The following is a 21,694-nucleotide window of genomic DNA, read 5'->3' as shown; positions in this document are numbered from 1 at the left end:
AAGGTGTAATCAACCCAAGGAGTGGTGATTAAATGAATGCTGAAAAAAACCAACAACAAACAGAAAGTAGAAAATAGAATACAGAATTTTGTCTCTAAATGGCCAACTTGTATTATAGATATGCTTTAGTTGACCATAGGTACAAAAGTATGATCATTAAATGAGTGAATAGGATTTTCTGTTTGGTCTTCAGCCGCTTACAATTAGCTCACAGATGGCTTCTGTCTCAATTCTGTTTAATCCAATCAACCTACCTCACTCTGTCCTATGCTCACCTATAAGAATGTTTTTTTGGGTGAAAAACAGCTGCTTCTTCTGACTGATATTGACATAAGGAATATAGCAACATCACTTCCTCTCACTCATCATGTGTCCATGGCTCTCAAGGTCAAAACTGCTGAAACCAAGGTAAAGGGAATTGAGTTTGTATAGTGCTGTATGTCACTGGGTAGTATTTAGAGTATTAGGTAGCTACTGCAGGTCTTTAAAAAGCAATTGCTTTCATTCTTACAGAGTATTATTCAATGTTCACTTCTTAAAAAGCAAAAAGAATGGGAGAGCTTATTATTGGTCTGGTAGTAAGTACTGCAAAGTACACCTTACAAGAAGGATTTAAGAATATGTGCTGTAGCTGCATTTATGAGATCTAATTCTTGGAATTGCCTAATAAAATCAAAAAATTAATGATACCAAGGTATTCCTAGCATTCTTTCTTCAAATTGTTTTAGCATATAATAAATGACCCTGTAGTTTTTAACTCATGTTTTCCACTTTGAAATATTTGAGGGGTTGCAAAGGGAAAAAATAGTTTGAAAATAAAATATATTTTGAGTTTTAAATATATATATATAAATTTCAGTGGAAATGAAAAGAAGTTGAATGTTATAGAAATGGAAAATTTCCAAAAAGTTTCTATTTTTGTGTTATTAATTTGAGTATATTCTTAGCACTGCACTGCATGCCTTGCTTTAGCTGTACTCAAGTGAGCAAAGCAAGCTAATACCTCACTACATTAGATAGGAACTAAGAATATTCTGGGTATAAAGAGAAAAATCTTGGGCCTTTGAAGCCAATGCAAGTTTAGCCCTGACTTCAAGAGAGGCCAGGAATTCACCTACTGTAATTAGAGGTCAACAGGCCATCAGCTCACAGCCTTCCTTCAGCTCTGTTATTCAGTCCTGTCTCACCACTTTTATTACAGTACAAATCTGCATCTGGAGCAGATAAGGCTTAAAGGAGGCAGATAAAGGAGAATTCCAGGAAATGTGCATCTGCTCAGAGAAATGGGATAAAAATGATTCCCAACAAAAAAAGTGCCCAAGATTTAGGGATACTTTCAGGGGGTGAGGTACAGCATGGCTACTAAACTTGCATGTAACATTGCAGTCAATGAACTGTACCCCACTGGCCATGGGGTACACCATGATCCAAAAGAATGAATGAAACAGTTTATTTGGCCAATTGTCATTTACGATAAAGGTATTGAAAAAAGGAGAGCTGTATTTTCCTCTCAGATAAAACTGGTTGACAACAGATTAAATGTTCTCAGTTTTTGTTTTGCTTTCTTTTGATGTAGAGAAAAAACATAGAATAAGATTGTCAAATATCAGTTTGTACAGGCACAATGGGTTTCTCTTCTGTTGCATTAGAAATAGAATATTGCCTCCTTGCAACTGTGAGTGATAAATGCAGTGACGTAGTTTCACTTTTCAATATCTAGCAAAATAAAAGTAATATAAATGGTTAGTAAATTTGCAGTATCCATACATCTGTAAGTGTCAGATGGTTCTGTAAATATATCTACCACACAGCCATTCAAAGACCTATGGTCAGAATTGAACAATAGAGATATCTGAATGAAGCTTCATCCAGAGAGGCACCTGGTTTCGAAGAATCCATTATTTCCAAAGACAGTTTGTTCCATTTGCTAATTGCCTTTACAGTTGAAAATGTCTTGAATGCATCTTTTGAATTTGTCCAGCTATAACTTGAAGTTGTTTACTTCATGTGGCTTTTCTGATGGATTAAAGAGCCCCTAATACCTGGTATTTTCTGCCTGCAAAGGAACTTATCCATCATAAGCAAATCATCCCTCAGAGCTAAACAGATTGACCTCTTTAGAGCTGTAGTCCTAATGAAAAACAAAAAACAAAACAAAACACAAAACAACAACAACAACAACAAAAAAACATTTCTAGCCATCAGCTCTCTTTTGTGGTTCTTCTCTGCACCTTCATTTTTTAACATATTTTTTTAAAATGCTGACTCCAAACTGGTTGTCACTTTATCTTCCCAAGTGCTGTGTTTAAGGGTAATGCCTCTTCCTTATTTTGCTTTATATTCTCCCAGCTTAAATCCCAAAGCCTTGAGGGCTTGTTTTCTGTCACAGTATGGCAAGAGAAACTCATAAAACTGAGTTAGTATGAGCTAACGTTCATCTATAGCTTTTACCAACATATAACAAGTTAAATCAAAATGAAAATTGCATTTCCAAGTTGTCTATGTTTTATATTTTTCTCTGAAATCTTGGCTTAAAACTGACTTTTATTTAAAAATGAGGATTTCAAAAAAATATCCTTTTTTTTTTTTTTTTTTTTTTTCTTGCCTTTGTTGTTTGTGAATCACTTGTCAAGAACATTTTCCAACTTTATCCTCAAATATCCATAGTAAGGATGAGGGCACAGAACTATTCAATAACCAATTTTGATGAAAATTCTTGAATAAAAGCAAATAAATAAAAAGAGCAAGTGTCTTTCAAACACTGCAAAATGGAAATGATTTCTGAAACTTTGCAGCATCTTATAATTTCTTTATGTTTGGTTTGCTTTGAATTTCTTTCATCTTACGTCTCCAAATACTTCATTTTCTTTTTTAGTTATAAATATGCAACTATTTTCCCTACCTCAGTCCCTGTAGTCAAACTGCACACATGACTTCTTTTACCTTTCTTCAAAAAAGGACTTCTATTACCCTATTAGTTCTTACCTATTCTTTCTTAAATTCAGTTCCATTGTGTCACATATCAAAGACAGAAACACTGGCTTCTTTTGCTTTGATACAGTGCTTTACTATACTCAATTCATAATCTCTGCTTGCCATTTTGATGAAAAATTATGTACAGTTCACTACGGTCTGTTTAATTTATACAGGGTTACTTTTCAAGAATTTACTTTTGAATGAATATCTGTATTTGTAATTTTTCATCATAGTCTTCATTTTTCTATTTTAAATTTATTTTTGACTAGCATGGACAAGAATTTCTGTAAAACCTAAGAACTTTCAGACTTCATATCAGCTCAATTTCATCTCTGGAACTGAGCTAAATTTGATCTCTGGGGAAATTCAGCAGGAAATCTTGCATGGCACATACATAAATTTTCAGGCTTAGGACCCATATTTACGTGTCCAAATTTACTTAATAATGGAATCACTATAGTAATTACATTCTTGTTAGATCATTATTGCAGTATGACATTGCTCTCAGGCAATGAAAACTGTCACTGCTACTTTCAAACTAAATCATTTGCTGTACCTTGACAAAATTTAAAACCTGTTAATAGAAGAGGAAGTTGAAAGTTGATCTAGTTACATCTTTTTACAAAGAGAATATAGCACTAGAAAAAGTGCAAAGACAACAATAGCAATCACTGATATAGTATAGATTTTGTATCTGGAGGGACTTAGTAGTAGATGAGAACTTTTCTCCTTAGGTATCTGACACATAGGACAGTATAGAGACAGAAACGATTAGGGATAACAGAAAATATAAGTAGGGAATGAAAAACTCACTATTTCTGATAACATAAGGACTAGAGGGCATTTCACAAGCCAGTCATTAAAACTATCATTCAATAGGTTTAAAGCCCCACCCCACCCCAAGGTATTTTCTCACAACACCCAGAATTAAGTTGTGGTACTTTTTTTCAGAAAGTATTCTGGAAAATGAAAGCAAATTGAAAAAGTAGTGGAAGAAAGACCCATCAAGGTCTTCAAAACGCTGTGATGTGGATGCAATCTATGGTTTTAAAAGGTTTTAAGATTTTAAAACATCCATCCCTGGAAACAAACATTACTTGTACTTCCCATGTCCTTGTACTACTTCCCCCAGTTTACACATTTGGCTATTGTAAAGTAGCCTAAACGGAATTTTGGACCAGAATGGTACATTTTTTTGATGTGCCTAGAAGTATTTTATGTAACACTGTCTTTCTGTGGCAGTGTCCTCTTTTTAAATATCGAGACCATGATTAAAATGTCCATTGCAGAACTAAGACTGTAAAGGCTGTAATTTCTATTGAAGGGGAAAAATTACTTTGTCTAGTTAGTCATTGTGAAATCTACTAGTATATATCCAATCAAAAGTGTGATACAGCTTTTTTCTTGAAAGTGGAAGCTGTAAGTTTGAATTCTTTTAGGTAGGACAGGCCATCAAACACAGGGTACAGACATCTTGAGTAAATGCTATCCAAATCAAGCTAATGCATTCTTAAGAATGCATTTTCTGCCACTCAGCTTTTACTTTGAAGTAAAGTGGAAAATGATGGAGGGACACTTAAAAGCTGAAATGAAATACAGATTTAGCTTCTGCAAAATAATTACTGGCAACTGAGGCACCAGAATGACTGGTAAGAGATCTGAATGACCACGATGATCTTATTATGGGTCATCAGTACAGTTTTGTTGTGGGGAGTGTTGCTGTTAATAGTGTCCATGTTCAGTTTTTCTCTAAAGAAGAACAGGATTACCAGAAAGAGAAATGATACTACTATTGTCTGTATGTCTCAAACAAACAAACAAACAAACAAAAAACACAAACAAACAAAAAACACAAAACAATAACAACAACAACAACAACAAAACAACAAAGTACAATGAAAGAGGGTTTATCACTACATGTTAAGTTTAGCTCAACCTCAAGAGTATGAAAAGGTGAAAGAATAGCTAATAAGAGAGTACTGCTGTGGGACAAGGCACCAGGATTTCATCACGTCTTCAAATTTTATAATAAGGGAAAGTTCAGTTAAAGTGAGAATATACAGGATCATAAAAGATATAGTATGAAATAGGACATACTAGCAGCATCAAATAAGGAAACATGAAGTGAATAGGTGAACAAAATATAAGCTTAAGAATACAGTTAAAGAATGGAAGGTTAAAAAAATATAATAGAGGAAAAATGGAACAAATATGGAAGATGAGGCAAAACCACAAATACCGATGAAAAGGATAAGCTGCAGCAGATACAGAACCTTACATAGGAAGAAGCATTTTGCAGTGGTTTCCTCACCCTTAAGAGTACAGGAAGCAATTCAAAGATAAATTTCCTATAGTATTCATACTCAAGTGGAATAGGTAAAACAACACAAAAGGCCTGATGGCTAAGGCTAGATGGTCAAAATCTAGCCTTTATATATATTCTATAGAATATATATATATAATATAGAATATATATATTCTATAGAATATATAGAATATATATATGTATATTAAATATATAATAATATAGAATACATATAGAATATATATTCCTATATATAGGAATAACAGTCAACATTGCATTTTCAATAAAACTTAAAATGCTTCATATGTCGGAGATCTATGGAGATCTTAACCAGATGAGTCAGGTAAACACCATTGCTAGTTTCAACAATTTGGTAGCCAAACTGGAGAATGGGCAAGAAAAATTTTAAATCATTTTATGTGTTCATTATATGTGTTATTTCCCTACAGAGAAAAACAAAACAAAAGAAAACAAAACAAACAAACTACAAAAAACAACCAGCCAACCAAACCAAACAAAAAAAAACAACAACCCATCAGCAACAGAAGCACAAATAATCATCTGGAATGTCATTTGATCATCAGAGAAAACAAAAATGCCAGTGTTATGCATTAGCAAGACTCCATTGTTATTACCAAAGTATATTAAACTTCAAAACATAATTTTACATTATAACTGTAGGAATTAATATAACTCCTAGGGCCTGCATAATTCAGGAAGCCAGCTTAGATGAGCACAGATGTGAATTATGCTTCACATGAAAAGAAAGGATCTGAAGGCATTTTAGGAACATTATCAGGCGAAGGCTCACATTTTTTCCTCTGGATGCATTACTTCTGAAGTGTCAGGTCAGAAGTGAAGACACTTCAACGGAATGAAAGAAATAATGATGCCACGATACCTTAGGAAGCACAAATTCTTTGTGTAATTCTTTTTATAATGTTTCTTATTTTAAAGACCCAATGTTTGATAATAAGATAGTGGTACTTTCTGAAACTCATATTTTTATGCACATTTTTAAAATTTGGAGTTGGAGTTTATTTAAAAGAAATTCACAAGTAATTGAGTTTTGAAAGGTGTTTAACAGCTATCCCTCGTTATCTTCATTTAAGTTATTCTCATTTAAGTTGCCTATATCCCTACCTTTGAATGTAAACACTGGAATGACATACTTTCTAGAGGCTAGAAAACAACAATCATACCTTTACAATTTTCTACATTTTATTTTTATATAGTTTCAACATAATTACAAGGATGGCATTTCTTTTAAGACAAAAATTAGGCTAGTTACACATCTGAATGATCTGAAACTCTCAAATGTGCTTCTCATTCCCTGAATTCTTACAAATTACATCTGGAATTATTTTTGACAATGCAAACACACAACATTAGGTTTTATTCTCTTTTTCTCTTTTTGCAGGTTGTTCTGTTGAACCTGTTGATATGCATGGCAGTTTTCTACACCGTGTATTATGTAGTCCTTTCCATTGGCTTTGCAGTATTTAAGTAAGATTTCCATGTCTTTACTATGACTGCATGTTACAGATGGATATAGTGAGTAGAACAATGACTCTGGAGAAGAGACATCCAGACTGGAGGCATCCAGCCCATTATTCTGTGAACAGATTTTTCAAATTCAGTTATATTGTTACACCCGAACCTTCATTTAAATGCATGAAATAAATAATACTCAAAAGTAAATATAAAATGCTGACTCTAATATACTTCCTTGCACTTGTAAATAAATAAACTTAAAAGAAAATATGACATGAAAAATTTAAAAGGAAAGATTTTATAGTCAATAAGAAATATAAATTATTTTCCCTTAGGAAGCTATTGACTGGCATGTATAGTGTCAGACATTTTAAGTAAAAATATGGAGAGGAGATCACAGAAACCGTGTGCAAGGGCAAGACCATAACATGAATGAAATGTAGAATATTCCATCTGGAATCTTATTTAAAAGCACCTATAATATGTTATGCAATCACTAAGGCATTATTGAAAATTTATGGTTAAATTTATTTATTCTATTTCCCCAGGATTCAAATGTTGGATGGTTTGGCACCTTTTGATTTTAAGACAAATCCATCATGGTTTAACCCACATTATTTAGGTAATCTAATTTTTTTTTTTTTTTCCCCAGCCAAGAAAATAGATTAAATCTGGATGTAAACTCATTTTCCTTATTGACAATATTTTAGAGCCCTTTTAGTAATATAGTGGGCATTAAAATTTCAGAGTTTGATTGTAATTCAGTTCCTAAACATATCTTTATATATCCTAATACAAATTCCTGCAGTATCATCTGAAACCTTCAAAATAATTTCACGTTCCTAAACTGTCATTCTTAAATTACATGCACAGATGAAATTTTTCTCAGACTTGTAATCTATTTTACAAAGGCAAACCACATTACCTGTAATTAGAACTGCTCAAAAGTAAATTGTTCAGTTGATCATGTTAAAAAGAGTGATAAAAAATTATGTATATTTGTACATTGACAATACGGTTTTCAGATGAAAAAAATATCCCATTTGTAGCAATGGAAAAATAAAATTTAAATCATATTCGATTAAAATTACTTTTCAAGGCTCTAATGTAATTACCGTATCTCAATATGATTTTTCTGTTCCAGAATTGTATAAGGTAATTTGATGCAGCATGCTTATAAGGTGCCAAAGACAGTTGATACATCATGCAAGTTGGTAATATTCAATCCCGCTTTTTGTACACCTGATGAAGTAACATGGAGTAGCAAAACTTAGAAGGATCTGTTTAAATCTATGGGCACAGAGACACACCTGAGCTCTCTGAATGGTGTTGCAAATGTGAATTAGTTTGTTTAGGGGTCTCACTTGTGCCTGTTAAAAACAGAATGATGTCTTTAAAAGATAATGTCAAAATAAAAATGGGAGTCTCAGCTCAGAACTGAGCTATTGTTACTGGCCCAGTTTTGTGGAAAAGTATACAGAGCATCTGTATACTATCTGTATTTTATCTGTGTACGCTGCCTTTTATTATATCTGTATACATGGATTTTACTTTTGAAATTACAGAATTATTGGCAAAATTTAAATGAATACTATTAACATTAAATCTAATAAATTAAAGAAAGCATTTATGCATTACAAACATTACATTTTTGAAGTGCATTTTCTGTTTTCCTAACCACATGTGGTTTTATCTTTTTCTTGGTGTTTTTACATTTTTTTAAACCAAAAAGATGAAAGATCCATATTACATTAAGAACTAATTGACTGTGTAAAGAAAATAATAAAATTGAGAGGCACAAAATGCTGCCAAATGTATAAATTAAATACAGAAAAAAATAATAACATTCTCTCTACTCTGAGTTACAGTAATGTTAGCTATTACATTACTACAATGAAAAAAATAATTCAGTTAAAAATGGGAGTTCAATATGCCTAGGGACATTAAAAAGAAAAATGAAAAGTCTTTAGATTGAAAATCCTTTGAATCAGTAGTGTGCTGTTATTGCCTGTTCGTTACACAACCACTGAGGGCTGTAGCTGGAGGAGACATCAGGCATTTTCCATTCAGCCCCACTAGCTCAGGTAGCAGGACATGAGGGCTCACCCACAAGGGTTTCTCTTGGTCCTACCTCCCATGCTGGCAAGAAAGTGTCCTGTGAGCCAAGCTGAGCGAGGCTTTGGGGAAGCCTGCACCTCCCAGAAGAGCAGAAGCACCTCCACACCCTAGCTCCTCTGCTCCATGATGGCTTAGGTGGTTTCTGCAGGCTGCACAGCTTGCCTGTGAGGCGGACTTCCTCGGTCAGCTTGCTTTATTAGTGTCTCAGCAACAGAACTCAGCTATTGTCCATATTGTATATTGTATATTGTAGCTGGCATATTGTATATGGTAGCTGTGTCAGCCTTGCTATCAGAACCGAGAAGCCAGACCTCCTGGTTTTATACACCATGAGATCCACATGGATGGCCTGTGCTTGCTTTGTAGGCTCTCTACTCTCTTTCCCCTTGCATGTCTCATCTTTAAGTTGCACTGATACATGTGCATGATGCAAACAAGTGGACAGGGAGAAAACTGTCAAGGTTCATACTGGATGTAACCCCTTGGCCACACAGTTCTGTTTTGGAAGAAAAAAAGTTGCTCTATGTCAGTATCAATGAAGTCTATTTAGTGCCATACACAAAGACCCTGGATGGATGGTCTCTGAGAAGGATTTCCACACTATTTCTCTTTTAGGCAACACATAGAGGACTGTTCATCCTCATGTTTTTTACACAAAATATGAAACATTTGAAAGTTTATAGGGAAATTGGGATACAACCCATGCAGGTGTCTGTGGTAAAATTAGAAATGAACTTTATAATGAAACCATCAGTGTAATATTTGATCTAATCAGAAATAATTTGCATAACATTGTATCAGAGATTTTAACTTCCTAGTGCTATTACCTTTGAATATGAGAAAAAAGCCTTTCAAAACTATGCTTGGTGTAAATATCCTGCTTTCATTTACAGTTCTTGTAGTCTCATTGGAAATAACCTTCTTCATTTGTGGCCTGCTATTTGCCCTGGTTGTGGAAGAATGGGTTTGGGATTACGCTGTAACAGTTACTGTTATTCATATCATCATAACCTCAGTTGGTAAGTAGGTTTGCTGCTAAATATATGTGTAGTCCATTCTTCCGTGGAGCTAAAAACACATTAATCTGTACTTTCCATCCATTTAATTTATCCATGTTTTTAAATACTGACATTTAAAACTTAATTCTGTATTTGTTGGAGTATTAAAAAAAATAGTAATAACAAAACAAAACAAATTTCTTATAAAATTTCAGAATTTTAAACTCTGAAGTAAACTATCTTATATCATTATATCATATGGTGCACACTGATCTCCAAACAACACCAGAACTGTTATTATTGCTTTCAAATGGCCAGCCAAAGTTCACCTGCACTACCAGAGCACGCAGCATGCCTCCTAGCTCCATTCAGTGCTTCAACAGCCCTGCTGGGTCTTCTGGAGGCTGATACAGGCTCATATTGATCATACAGTGGGGATATTGGTCATCTTACAGGACAAAAGGGTAGCTGCATGACACATAGCAGAGCTAGGTATCTGTGATGACTCGTAGTGCACAGTCCTAGCCTGTCTTTCTTGTGCTGTTATCACCCATTAAACTTAAAACATTAGACAGGTTAAAATATTTGCATTGCAGCAACATGGAAGCACTCTACTAGATGATCAGTGTCTCCATTATGCTAAACTTTGTACAGTTAAGTAGTAACAAACCATTTCTTTTTCAGAGATTATACAATCTAAAACTTCAATTTAGCACACGTTTTTAATGTTTAAAGATGACTTCCAGTGGGATTGCTCACCCAGTTTCGTGCAACAGTATAACCAAATATCTGAATGATTAGGACCTCAATAAGAGTTTGCAATTTCAATAAATCTAAAGCATGTAATCTCTGAAAGATAACTAAGCAGATACTGTAATGCAATATTTGCATATCCTCATACTTACTGTTTAAAAACTTACATTCCTCCTTTTCTTTTCCTTGCAGTTATGTCTGAATTCCCTTTGATGTTACACTGGTGGCTGGCATTAGGTAAAATTAAAGTTCAAATCACTAGAATCTAGAAAATTTGCATTTACAGTATGATTTCTTTTTCTATTAAATGTCTGTTGTCACAATGCTTTGGGAGTTGTCAGTATTTGAGGAAGAAATATATTCTTTACATCTACACTTTTAAGGACACAGGCAAGTATCGCTAAACTAACATTTGACTTGCCTTAAAAAATCACCTATTTTAAGACCAGAATGTATGCAAATTATGTTATTCTTCCTACCAAACAGCAGATATGTTCACATTGCTGAAATGAGCCATGTTAATTCCTGAATAATCAAGCTATCTATTTCATCAAATGCAGGTGTCAAAAAGACAGTTAGCCAAACTAGTCTTCCTTGGTACTCTTTACAATCAATAGAAAGAAATAGACACTTTCTGAAACAATTTTTATAAACACTATATACAGGTACTATGATAGACAAGATAAATCTCAGTCATCACATTTTCTTACAGTGAATAGCAAATCTAAATTTTAGAATGTTTAATTTTCTGTAAAATTAGAAATATAGTCATGTGCTAGTATATATTATCTTGGAAAACAGTTAAGGGAGAAAGTGCTGGCTTCTGCTCTTCTTTCTTTTATGATGTATAACATGGATCGACAGCTGTAGTAAATTCCTAAAAGACAGAGACAAGCAAATAAATCTCTTGTCCTGCAACTGGTTTTGTATCAGCAACTACCGGGACTGATCTCTATGTGGGTGGCTAAAGTCTTGGGCAAAATGTTTAAGTAAACAGACCATTCAAAAAAATAAGAAAAGTTGACTAAAGTTTTATTATAATGTTTGTATTCCACTGCAAATAAATAATAAAAAAATACAAAACTGTCATGCTTTTCCTTTCAGGATCTGGAGTAATTTCCATGATCTGTGGAGGACAGATTTTGGCATACTGCTTGTTCAAAGACAACTTCATTTATCCAGTTCTAGATGATTTTTGAAAAGGCAATTTAGAACTTGTGTTTATATTTATATAATTTCAAAGATTTCTTTAACAACATAATTAAAATGAAGCTAGAAACTGTCTAATCATAAGGCTAATATTTAGCTTACCAGAACTCTTGTATCTTACATTTGTTTGCAAAGTCAATGTAATGACTTTTAGCTATTGTATATAACCACTTTTAGCTTTTGTATGTACATTTTCCATTAAGCAATTAGGCACACTGCTTCTGTTTTAAAACAAATAAACCACAAGGAAGATAGGAGCAATAATGCAGCACTCTCGCAAAATCCTAAAAGAAAAAATGGATTTGTATTTAATGTATTCAGACCACTTGTTATCTGTTGCAGTTTATAAAGTATTGACTGTAACTCAGGCTGGAGTCTGGCCTCTCACAATTGCAGAACTTTAAAGTCACCCTAGCTGGCATACATCATTTTAAGTATAAAGCAGTCTTTACTGGCAAAGCCCTAGCAAAGAAGACTCCTTGAAGAGCGCATATCTCTGCATATCTCTTTCCATCTTAAAGCTCTCACCTAGAAGGTGCTCAAGACAGAAACAGGCAGACTTACAATCATCAATATTTAGTTGATTCCCCGAATTCCAGGAATGCTACAGCCAAATGTTTTCCGTGACAGCCTCAGGCCATTCTTTCTTTCACTAATGATCCAGTTATGGTGTGACTGTGCTGGAATGATGAAAGGCAAATGCTGCCTACAGTCACTTTTTTATGTATCCCCCAGCTGCACATGGCCCATGCTGAAGTGCTAGTCTATGGATAGTAGTAATCAAAAAAACAACAAACCAACCACAGTAGTGGGTTTATCTATTTAACCATAATAAAGTCTTAATAGCAAAATTGCTAGGAGGCAAATTCATCTTAAGTATAATATTAGTAATTGGATTTCAACTGCAGTTTACTTGGAAGATCAGGACTGGATTGGTGTTTGCACAGGAGCTCAGTGTTGCATTTGCCTTAATTTTACACAGCAGATGATGCCTCTGAAGAATATGTCCCCTCAAGATCTAATCAAACATTTTAAAACACATTTCAAGTTTTATAGTTTGTATGCACATTTTAATATTGAATGTACACATATAATGAGAAGCACATTTCAGACTCCCAAAAGTATGGGATTGTCTTTTGTGAATGATAGATACATAAATAATTTTAGAGACAAACTAGACATGTAAATACACAGTACTGAAAAGACTTAGACTTTAGAAGTGGATCATTAAGACCATATGAAGTATAATGCACTGTGTACTGAAGTTAGCAGAGATAATTCCAAAGAGTTGATTAACCAACCTGCATTGATGGCATGGACGACTTTGAGTTCAATGGATTTCTATCTCCATAAATATTAGTGTTCCCAAAGCTGACTGGTGTTATCTGTTTGAAAGACACACACATTTCTTCTGGATTTTTTTTTTTTTTTCAGTTTAGAACTATAAAAATGGATGGGAATTAGTCCAATGTCAATCCATGCCTCCGTCTAGTCCATATGCCATTCGTGCATGTAGGTAGGGTACCATGTGCAAACATTAGTGGATTAAAGATAATCCACAGATGGAACAAGTTTCTATTTTTAAATTGGAAGGATTTTCTTCTTTGGGTGTCCGCCCTGCTACAGATTGCAATAGTTCTGTTGCCCAGTCTAGACATTTTTAACTTTTGTTTTCTCTTTAAAATCTTAAACCACAAGCAAGAAAATACCTTCAGACTATATAAAGAGAGCTTTGTCCCCAGAATTTCTCCAAAGCGTTTACAACTAGACCAGAGGTAGAGAAACAATCAGAGTAAAAACTCTACTGAAGATTAAAAACCTTAGTCAAGCTATTAAAAACATCATGAGATTTTTCTATTACTTTCAAATATCTAACAAGACAGTTTCAGAATTATGTATTATTTTGTCTTTTCTGTTATTGTTATCTTGAGCATCAATTACAAATATTACAAATAATGTTTAAAGTGTAGTCCAAGTTCATATTGAACAAATAAGTTTCCATTCTGTAAGAAATATCAGTTATATCTGTTTGGGAATTACTTGGTTAGAAGGTTTTAGAGGTCTTATTTATACTGTGTGATTTCTATTTGATACACCAAAACGACACTTTTGAATATAAAAAACCCTGTCTATTTCTCCAACAATAAAGAAGTGACCCACATGAGCAATTTGTATGTGATTAATTGATAACAGTCAAGACAGGTGGGAAAGAAGAGCCTCTGGAGGAAAAGAAGGGCTTTCTATGTGCTTCACAACAGAATTGCCAACGACTACAAGAAAAGCAACCTGGACATCAACATATGTTGCTGATACATACTTTTCCAAGTATGGAAAAGCAACAATGAAAGCAGGAAAGGAGCACACAGAAATGGGCAAGATCAGTGAAATAAAAAAAGACTTGCAGGCTGAACTTGTAACACTGGAACTTCACAATACAACCGCCACATGTACGTCACAGTCTGTTTTTTGCTTGTGTCTACATTATTTTAGGAAAAGTAGTCTCCACATCCAAAGATATCCTTATAATCACTGATTTAATCTGTGGTTCCTGCCCCAGGATTTTTAGTATTCTCTGTTCTCTGGCTCAACCAGGCCCAGGAATATTGACTAATTGAGTTGACATATCTTTAGTCTTTGGTTATTTAACTCCTTCTGATATTTCTAGAAAATATTGCATGCAGAGGGAGAATTTATCCACTTCCACTCTGAGATTCTGGGCAGAGTTTGCAGGGAAGATAGTTGGAACATGTAAACATGAGCTATAGAATCCAATGGAACAGTACAGAAATGCCATACCTTAAAAGCACAATACTTAAAGTCATTTTAAGATTTCTTTTCAGAGACAAACTCTTTTCCGTCATTCCCAACCACCAACTGAGATAGATTATAGTTCTTCTCAATTCAGTCCTCTCCCTAAATGGCTCTGTATTCACTCTTTTCCCAAATGGTGTCTTGCTCATAACAAAGAATGTAAGTGGAATACATTTTTTTTTTTGAGACTCTCAGTTTATTCCTATTCTAACAGCACTGCCTTTGATGTAATATCAAAGTGCAAACCACTTCATGAAGTTGTTCTGGGACCAACAAACTGACTCAACCTTGTAAACACAGCCAAACATAAAACCATACAGTACAGACAATGCAATGATTTCAGTTGGCATTTTCCTAAAAATATAGATTTAAATGCTTACAATTTCACATTGAAGTAATGAGCTAGTTCTTCAGACTAAGCCCATGGTTTTTCTATCTCTCTACAACACTTTATCTATCTCTTTAAAACACTTTATCAACCACCTTCTTTGTATCCAAACTTAAAAATGCAAGCAAAGCAAAAACCTACTGTACTCATTATTTGTGTACTAAAAGTCCCAACAACTGCAACACTGATAAATACAGGAAACAGTCTGAGTAATACTAGATAAAGAACAATAGGTACATGAGTCACCTGACTGCAGTCTCCTAAAATAGATATTCATGCACAGGATTCCTATGGCCCATAGACTCCTGAGTAGAAGTAGTCATTGTGACTGAGAGATCTTGATTAACCAGAGAAACGATGTGAATGCCTTATACATTCTTCAATCCGTCTTCTGGTATGTGTGTTGTCACACCAAAAAGTTGGATCCTCGTTAATCTCCACAGGTATTTAACATTTTATTTAAATATTTTGTATCTTCTAAATGTGACTTACTTAGAATATTTATTTCTTGGCTTAAGATCCTATGTAATGATCCATCTGCTCAGTAATGGCTAATACTCTAATCTCTCCTTTTTGTGAGCTAATCACAGCCCCAGACAGCAGGCACTCTCTCATTAGATGTCAGAGAGGATAAAGGTCTTAGGAATGGCTATAAAATTTGATGATGTAATTAATACCTTTATTATTGGCTTTAAACCTTTTAGTGTGAGACTGTGATTTTAAGACACAGACTCATGCCCCAACTCTCTTCTGTTCAGGATGAATAATATGGATCCCTTAGGAGATGTGCCTTCCTGTTCAGATGCACCTAGGTAATTATACCTATGTCATAGGGCAAGCATGCTTTGAGATGGACTTGCACCCTACTCCGTCCATTTTCCAATTCAGGGGACCAAATAAACATCTTACAGTTGTCTTCCAGTTCATATACTTGGGTGTACTCTGCAAACAAGGACAAACAATGCCTGGATGTCATCCTGACATATAGGATGCTGGACTGGGGATCAGGAAGCAATACTAGGACACAAACTATGGGCAACCAAAACCTGAGTAAAAGCCCAGACCCTAATCTTTTAAGGCTATCTACCCCTAGAAAACAGTTGCGATCAAATACAAGGATGGTAACTGAAGCTGGAGCTTTTAAGAACTATACAAAGGTACACTCAGATTCTTGCTGACATGGTCTTAAATCAAAGATAGTCACAGCCTAGCCTTTCCTGTTCATTATGTTCCTGATATGAGATTATTTGCTGTGGATTTGCAAAGTGATTGTAGCCCACTGCCACTTCCAATAGCAAAGATCCCATTATCTCCACTGGGACAATACTCTAGCAAAGGACCTCTTAAATGTGACTTCCCACGGAAGTGGGAAGTATTTCTTAATACACTCCCCAAGACAGAGAAGAGCAGCCAGCAAGGGGCAATGGCACATGGTGTTTCAAGATTGTAGTGTCTTCAGTACCCAGGGAGAGCAAAAAAGATTTTGGAGGATATGAACCAAATTGCATACCTGGGAGAAATTTTCTCTCTAAGGGGAGATGTGTTGGTAACTAGGTCTGGGCAAAATTTTTCAGAAAATCATTTCTACACAAAAATTAGTTTTAAGACAGCCAAAACCAATTGAGAACACAGTTAAATGAGTTTTGCTTGAAAAAGAGAGGAGGTCAAGAGTGTCAATGACTGTTCATTTCAGTCACATTAGATTTCAGTTATGCCAGTGAGGCTCACATGGGTACCAGTAAGAAGAGAATGAGAGGTCTGGAAAGGCAGTGGATGCATTCAGATTTAAAATGGTAAACTCTCTATATCTAATTCATTAGTCGACTTTTCAGTGTGTCATATTTTCTGGAGCTTTTTAAGCTTGCAACACTTGACATAGGAATAATTTTTATTTTCTAAACATTTACCAATGATACATTTAAAGAAAAAAAAATCGAGTTGTAATTGAAAACCAGCTATTGTTTTCCTTTGTCATGAAATGAAGCAACAACAGGTCTTCAGGTTTCAAGCACATAAAATCAGTTTAGTTGAAAAACAAAGTTGCCTTAAACTGAAATATTCTCACAAAAATCTGCTTAGACTAGAAGGTATTTTTATTGAAAAAATAATTCTTCCCAAATGATAATGTTTCATACTTTATTTGTTACATATATTTTTAGAATGTGTTATGTATCACTAGATAACATTTGCAAAATGTTCCAGTTGCCGAGGTAACTATGTTATTTTAATGATCAGCAAAGAGGATCATTATGTAAAACATTATGTTAATTTCTAACACAGAAAATTGATGTCTTGCTGTTACCTTGAAACTGCACTTTTTTTTTTTTTTTTCTACAAAGTGCCTTTTTCTATGAAGACTGTTAGAGTATCCTTTTCACACTGCTTCTGGTTGATTTTGGAAGTAAATAAGGCAGAAAATGATATCTGACAAACAACAAATAACCACATAGTTCAGAAATAGTATAGGAAAAAAAATGTTCCACATATTCTTAACTAAAACATATAGATACTTGGTGAGAATTTTAGGAAGGCATATACCTTCCTATAATTTCACTTTAAAAATTGAAATACACAATTGCTTGCTTAAAGAAAGCAAATTATAAAACTCATGTTAAGTATTGCCTATGATCAAGTATGCATAAGTATTGTCCATGATACAGACCGAGTAATGAGCGGATTGAGAAACTGACATTTAACTGCTGATACGTTTAGTAGATTGTGTATCTCATACAGCAGTACAAATGCCGTATAATTTTATTGCAATCTTATCTGTTCTTTTTGAAGCTGCAGTGAGAACTGTGCTAATGTTATTAGTTTGTGCTGTGTTTTTTCTCAAGCCTGCTTTCTCCGTTGGGAGGAAAAAAGAAAAGTGTATTTCAAAATTATCAAAACTAAATCTCACACAAATCCTAGGGTTTATAATGTTGCTAAAGGACACAAGCCCCACAAATGCAGATAATTTCAAGCTACCAAATACAAGTTTTGTCACCAGAAACTTCTTTTGCCTCTTCTCTGGAGTTTTGCCTATAGATTGTGTTAAATTATGAACGCTTAATTCTCTAGATGGAACTGGATTCTTTTATGTATTAGAACATGATATGCTCAAGACATCTGATAGCTCCTATATTCTCCTGACACTTAATCTTAATCACATGATCCATTTTAGAGTCAGCGAACTCTTCTGACAATACTCAAAGTGCATTTTGATGGAGAATATATTTATACAGACTGTACCTCTTCGCTCCATGAAGCTTATTTGAATCCTTTCTCAAGGATTTCCTCTGCAGGCAAAGCTGTGACTTCAAAAGACAGCAGCTCTTTCTCAAATTCTTTACCCTTAATTATGCTTGTTACACTGGTCTTCTATTTCGAGTCACTACCCCTGACTCTAGCAATATGCCGAGGTTTGCTGATTTGTGCACATCACAAAGAGGTCTACAAGCCAAAAATGTAAGAATGTGAAAACAAAGAATTATATTACATCAGTTAAATACTGTAAAAAGAACATATGATGATACAGCTCAGAGAAAGCCATCCATTAACTAATAGGATTAGGTATTAATTTTCCCTTTCCGGTAGCTTATGCCTCAGCTGTCCACTATGTGTGACCAAATATCTTATTCTAAAAAGGTTTGCTTTCATCCTTAGCATAGTGAAAATAGAGGGCTAAATTTCTGATTTTCAGAATTATTTACAACTTTCTGATGAGCAACATTCTGCCAGAAGATAATGATTACACAAAATCTAAAAGTTTCAAGGTAAGTTTTTTTAACTGAGATTTGGTGGCAGAAATTTATCGAAACATATATGTTATCCTGTTGACTACTGAATTACAACAGAATGTAATGTAAAAAAAATAAAGAAAGAAAGAAATTCAAACAATGGAGTAAAAGAAAACAACAACAACAAATCTAAAATCCACTTAGAGATTACAAACCAGACTTTTCAGAATTTTTGTTCCATGGAAACTTTAAATGTTTTCAGGAAAGAAAGAAAAAGTATTGAATTTTTAGTCTAGTGAGATAATTCATATGATTTGGGGAAAAAAACACTTTGAAGGACTTGTTAGTGTTAGGGCAGAGGTTGGACTAGGTGATCTTGGAGGACTCTTCCAACCTAGATGATTCTGTGATTCTGTAATTCTGTGGATTATGCTAATGGATTTGCTATACTACATCTACTTCATCTTTTTTTTTTTTTTTTTTTTTTTTTTTTTTTTTTTCCACACAGATTTATTATGAGAATAACTACAAGAGTAGACTTAGCAGCTAAAGATTAATTTAGGAATGCTGGTGAGAAATAACAAATGCTAAGAACAAATATGAGGATGAAAAGGGGGATCATTAAGTACAAAAGGAAGCCAGCCATGTTACATCTACTAGATGTGAAACTACCTCTCCCCCACAGATGGAGCAGAGGTGTAAATGGTGTAAAGCAGCATGAAGGACATGAGGACAACTTAGCAAGTGAAGTGCATGTATTTTTGAGCTGTAATTGACATGAGCTGAGAAATACAGGAAGTACAGAAAAAATGTATAGTGAGGAAAATAGTCAGTAATGAAAACAACAAGCCCAAGGATCTGGTATATAAAGCTTTATGTAGAAGGGGCTATAAATATTCTAAATAGCAGTATTTATACAGTGCGGCTACAAAAAGGATCTATTTTTAACTAGTTCCTTCTATCTTTACAGAATCTCTGTATTTTGACTCATCAACAAAAATTACACACGCTTTTCTTTTGAGTCTGATATTGTCAAGAATGTGCAGATGGAAAGGATTAGAGACTACAGCAAACCAGAAACTGAGTTAAAATTCTTACTGGCTATGGGGATTTCCAGTCAGTTCTTCCTAGAAAACACTGAAATATGATTTACAGTACCCAATTTATTGCAGAAGGGTACAGTGACCAAACTGTTACTTATAGGAAAAACCTTCTAATTTTTCATCAAACTTATGAGTTTTGTCTTTGTGGCCCTACTTATTTCTAAACTATCCATGGTCCCAAAATACATACTGGTGAACTAGGAACATTTTATGTACTGTGACTTCTCTTTAATTCTAGAGTTTCAGTGAATTCTAGAATTGTGTTGAATATTATCAACACAATGAAGTGCTTCATTAGAATAAGTCATTATTATAAATCAAGCATTCTGAGATTGAAATTATGAAGTATATATTTGTTTGCAACCTTCCCTTTTAAAAGTTAATGCGTGCTTTATGACCATGTTTGAATTGAATTCACATACATATTTTTTGAGATTTTTGCCTGGTTAAATGCCCAGGATGGATGCACGAGAAAGGCAGAATTAGGCTGAAGGGATATTCTCAATTTGGAGTGCAGCAGAAAGGATGTAATTAGTATTCATAACTTGAAAACCTGGAGTTACCACTGTGATCATCTGCTCTGTGACCACCTGATCTCCAGAACAGAGACCACAGAATTCTCTCAATAATCCCAATCAAACAGTTACAGAGATTATATGTGTGTTTTATATGGAGATTTATATAGAGATTATTTATATGTGATATTTCCAGTACTTTTAGGGGCCTACAGGAAAGCTGGGGAGGGCTCTTTGTCAGAGAATGTGGTGATAGGAGAAGGGGTAATGGCTTTAAACTAAAAGAAGGGAGATTTGATTTAAGGAGGAAATTCTTTACACTGAGGGTGGTGAGGCCCTGGCACAGGCTGTCCAGGAGCTGTGGATGCCCCATCCCTGGAGGTGTTCAAAGACAGAGATTTGAGCAACCTGGTCTGGTGGAGGTGTCCCTGCCCATGGCAGGGGGCTGGAGCAGGGTGATCCTCACGGCCCCGTGCCAGGCCGCGGGGCGGGAGATGGCGGCGGCGGCGGCTCCGCCTCCGGGCCGGGCCGACCTCCCGGAGCGGGGCAGGGCGGGGGGCAGCGGGCAGGCGGGCGGCAGCCCCGGGGAGCATCCCAGGGCGGCGGCGGCGGCGGCGGAGAAGGCGTCCCGGCGGCGGGATGGTGACGGTGGTGACGAAGCTGGTGCATTACCTGCACCTGAGGTACGGGCCGGGGGCGGGACGGGACGGGCAGGGACACACTGGCGAGCCTGCGCCTCCCGGGTGGCGGGCGGGAGCCGGAGTTTTCCTCGCCCGCACAGGTGCCCGAGGGTTTCGCAAGAGGTCCGAAGGCGAAAAGTGTCGCAGGAGGGAGCTCGGGCTGAGACAGAAGCGCAGGTGGTGCGGGCAGGGATGTCCCCGCCTGGCGCTTGGGCAAACGCAGAAGGCATTTGGGCAGGAAAAACCTTTGCCGGCTCCTTCCCCTGCCTCCCTTCTCCCGCTGGGCAGTGGTTGCTTGTTTAGCAGCATGATGCTGCTGCTTTTGAACCAGAGCGTCATGGTTTTGGTTGCTATATATCCATCAGATAATAACCAAGAAAAAAAAAATCATCTGAATTAGGAAGCAGCAAATAATGCAGGCAGAAGAGGGGATGCAGCGAAACAATGCAGTTAATTTCTTGAACCATCAGCAGCCCCATCACTGTTGGGTGTTTTGTAGGTATCATGAGAAAGGATGCAGAAGTTTACCAAAGTTTTCCAAACTTACAGGTTTACCAAACTTACAGAAAGCTCTTCTCATGCTGAATGAGCATCAGCTGCGAGTGTCTGAAAATGTGCATGT

The 21,694-nt window shown here is 35.5% G+C and overlaps 1 protein-coding gene across 1 annotated transcript; it reads left to right on the top strand.

The window, feature by feature from the left end:
* Positions 1-375: 375 nt before the first annotated feature.
* Positions 376-11,843, top strand: TMEM244 (transmembrane protein 244; the record flags this gene model as incomplete). The annotated part of the gene is made up of 6 exons (XM_082755703.1): positions 376-408; positions 6,702-6,787; positions 7,324-7,397; positions 9,787-9,912; positions 10,837-10,881; positions 11,749-11,843. 6 exons carry the CDS (start codon positions 376-378, stop codon positions 11,841-11,843), a joined length of 459 nt encoding a protein of 152 aa, XP_082611829.1.
* Positions 11,844-21,694: the final 9,851 nt, after the last annotated feature.

The sequence above is a fragment of the Aythya marila genome, assembly GCF_965140915.1.
Source record: "Aythya marila genome assembly, chromosome: 3".
NCBI classification, from domain to species: domain Eukaryota; kingdom Metazoa; phylum Chordata; class Aves; order Anseriformes; family Anatidae; genus Aythya; species Aythya marila.
Note: the sequence above shows the minus strand (reverse complement) of the source record. Positions and strands in the feature narration are given on the sequence as shown.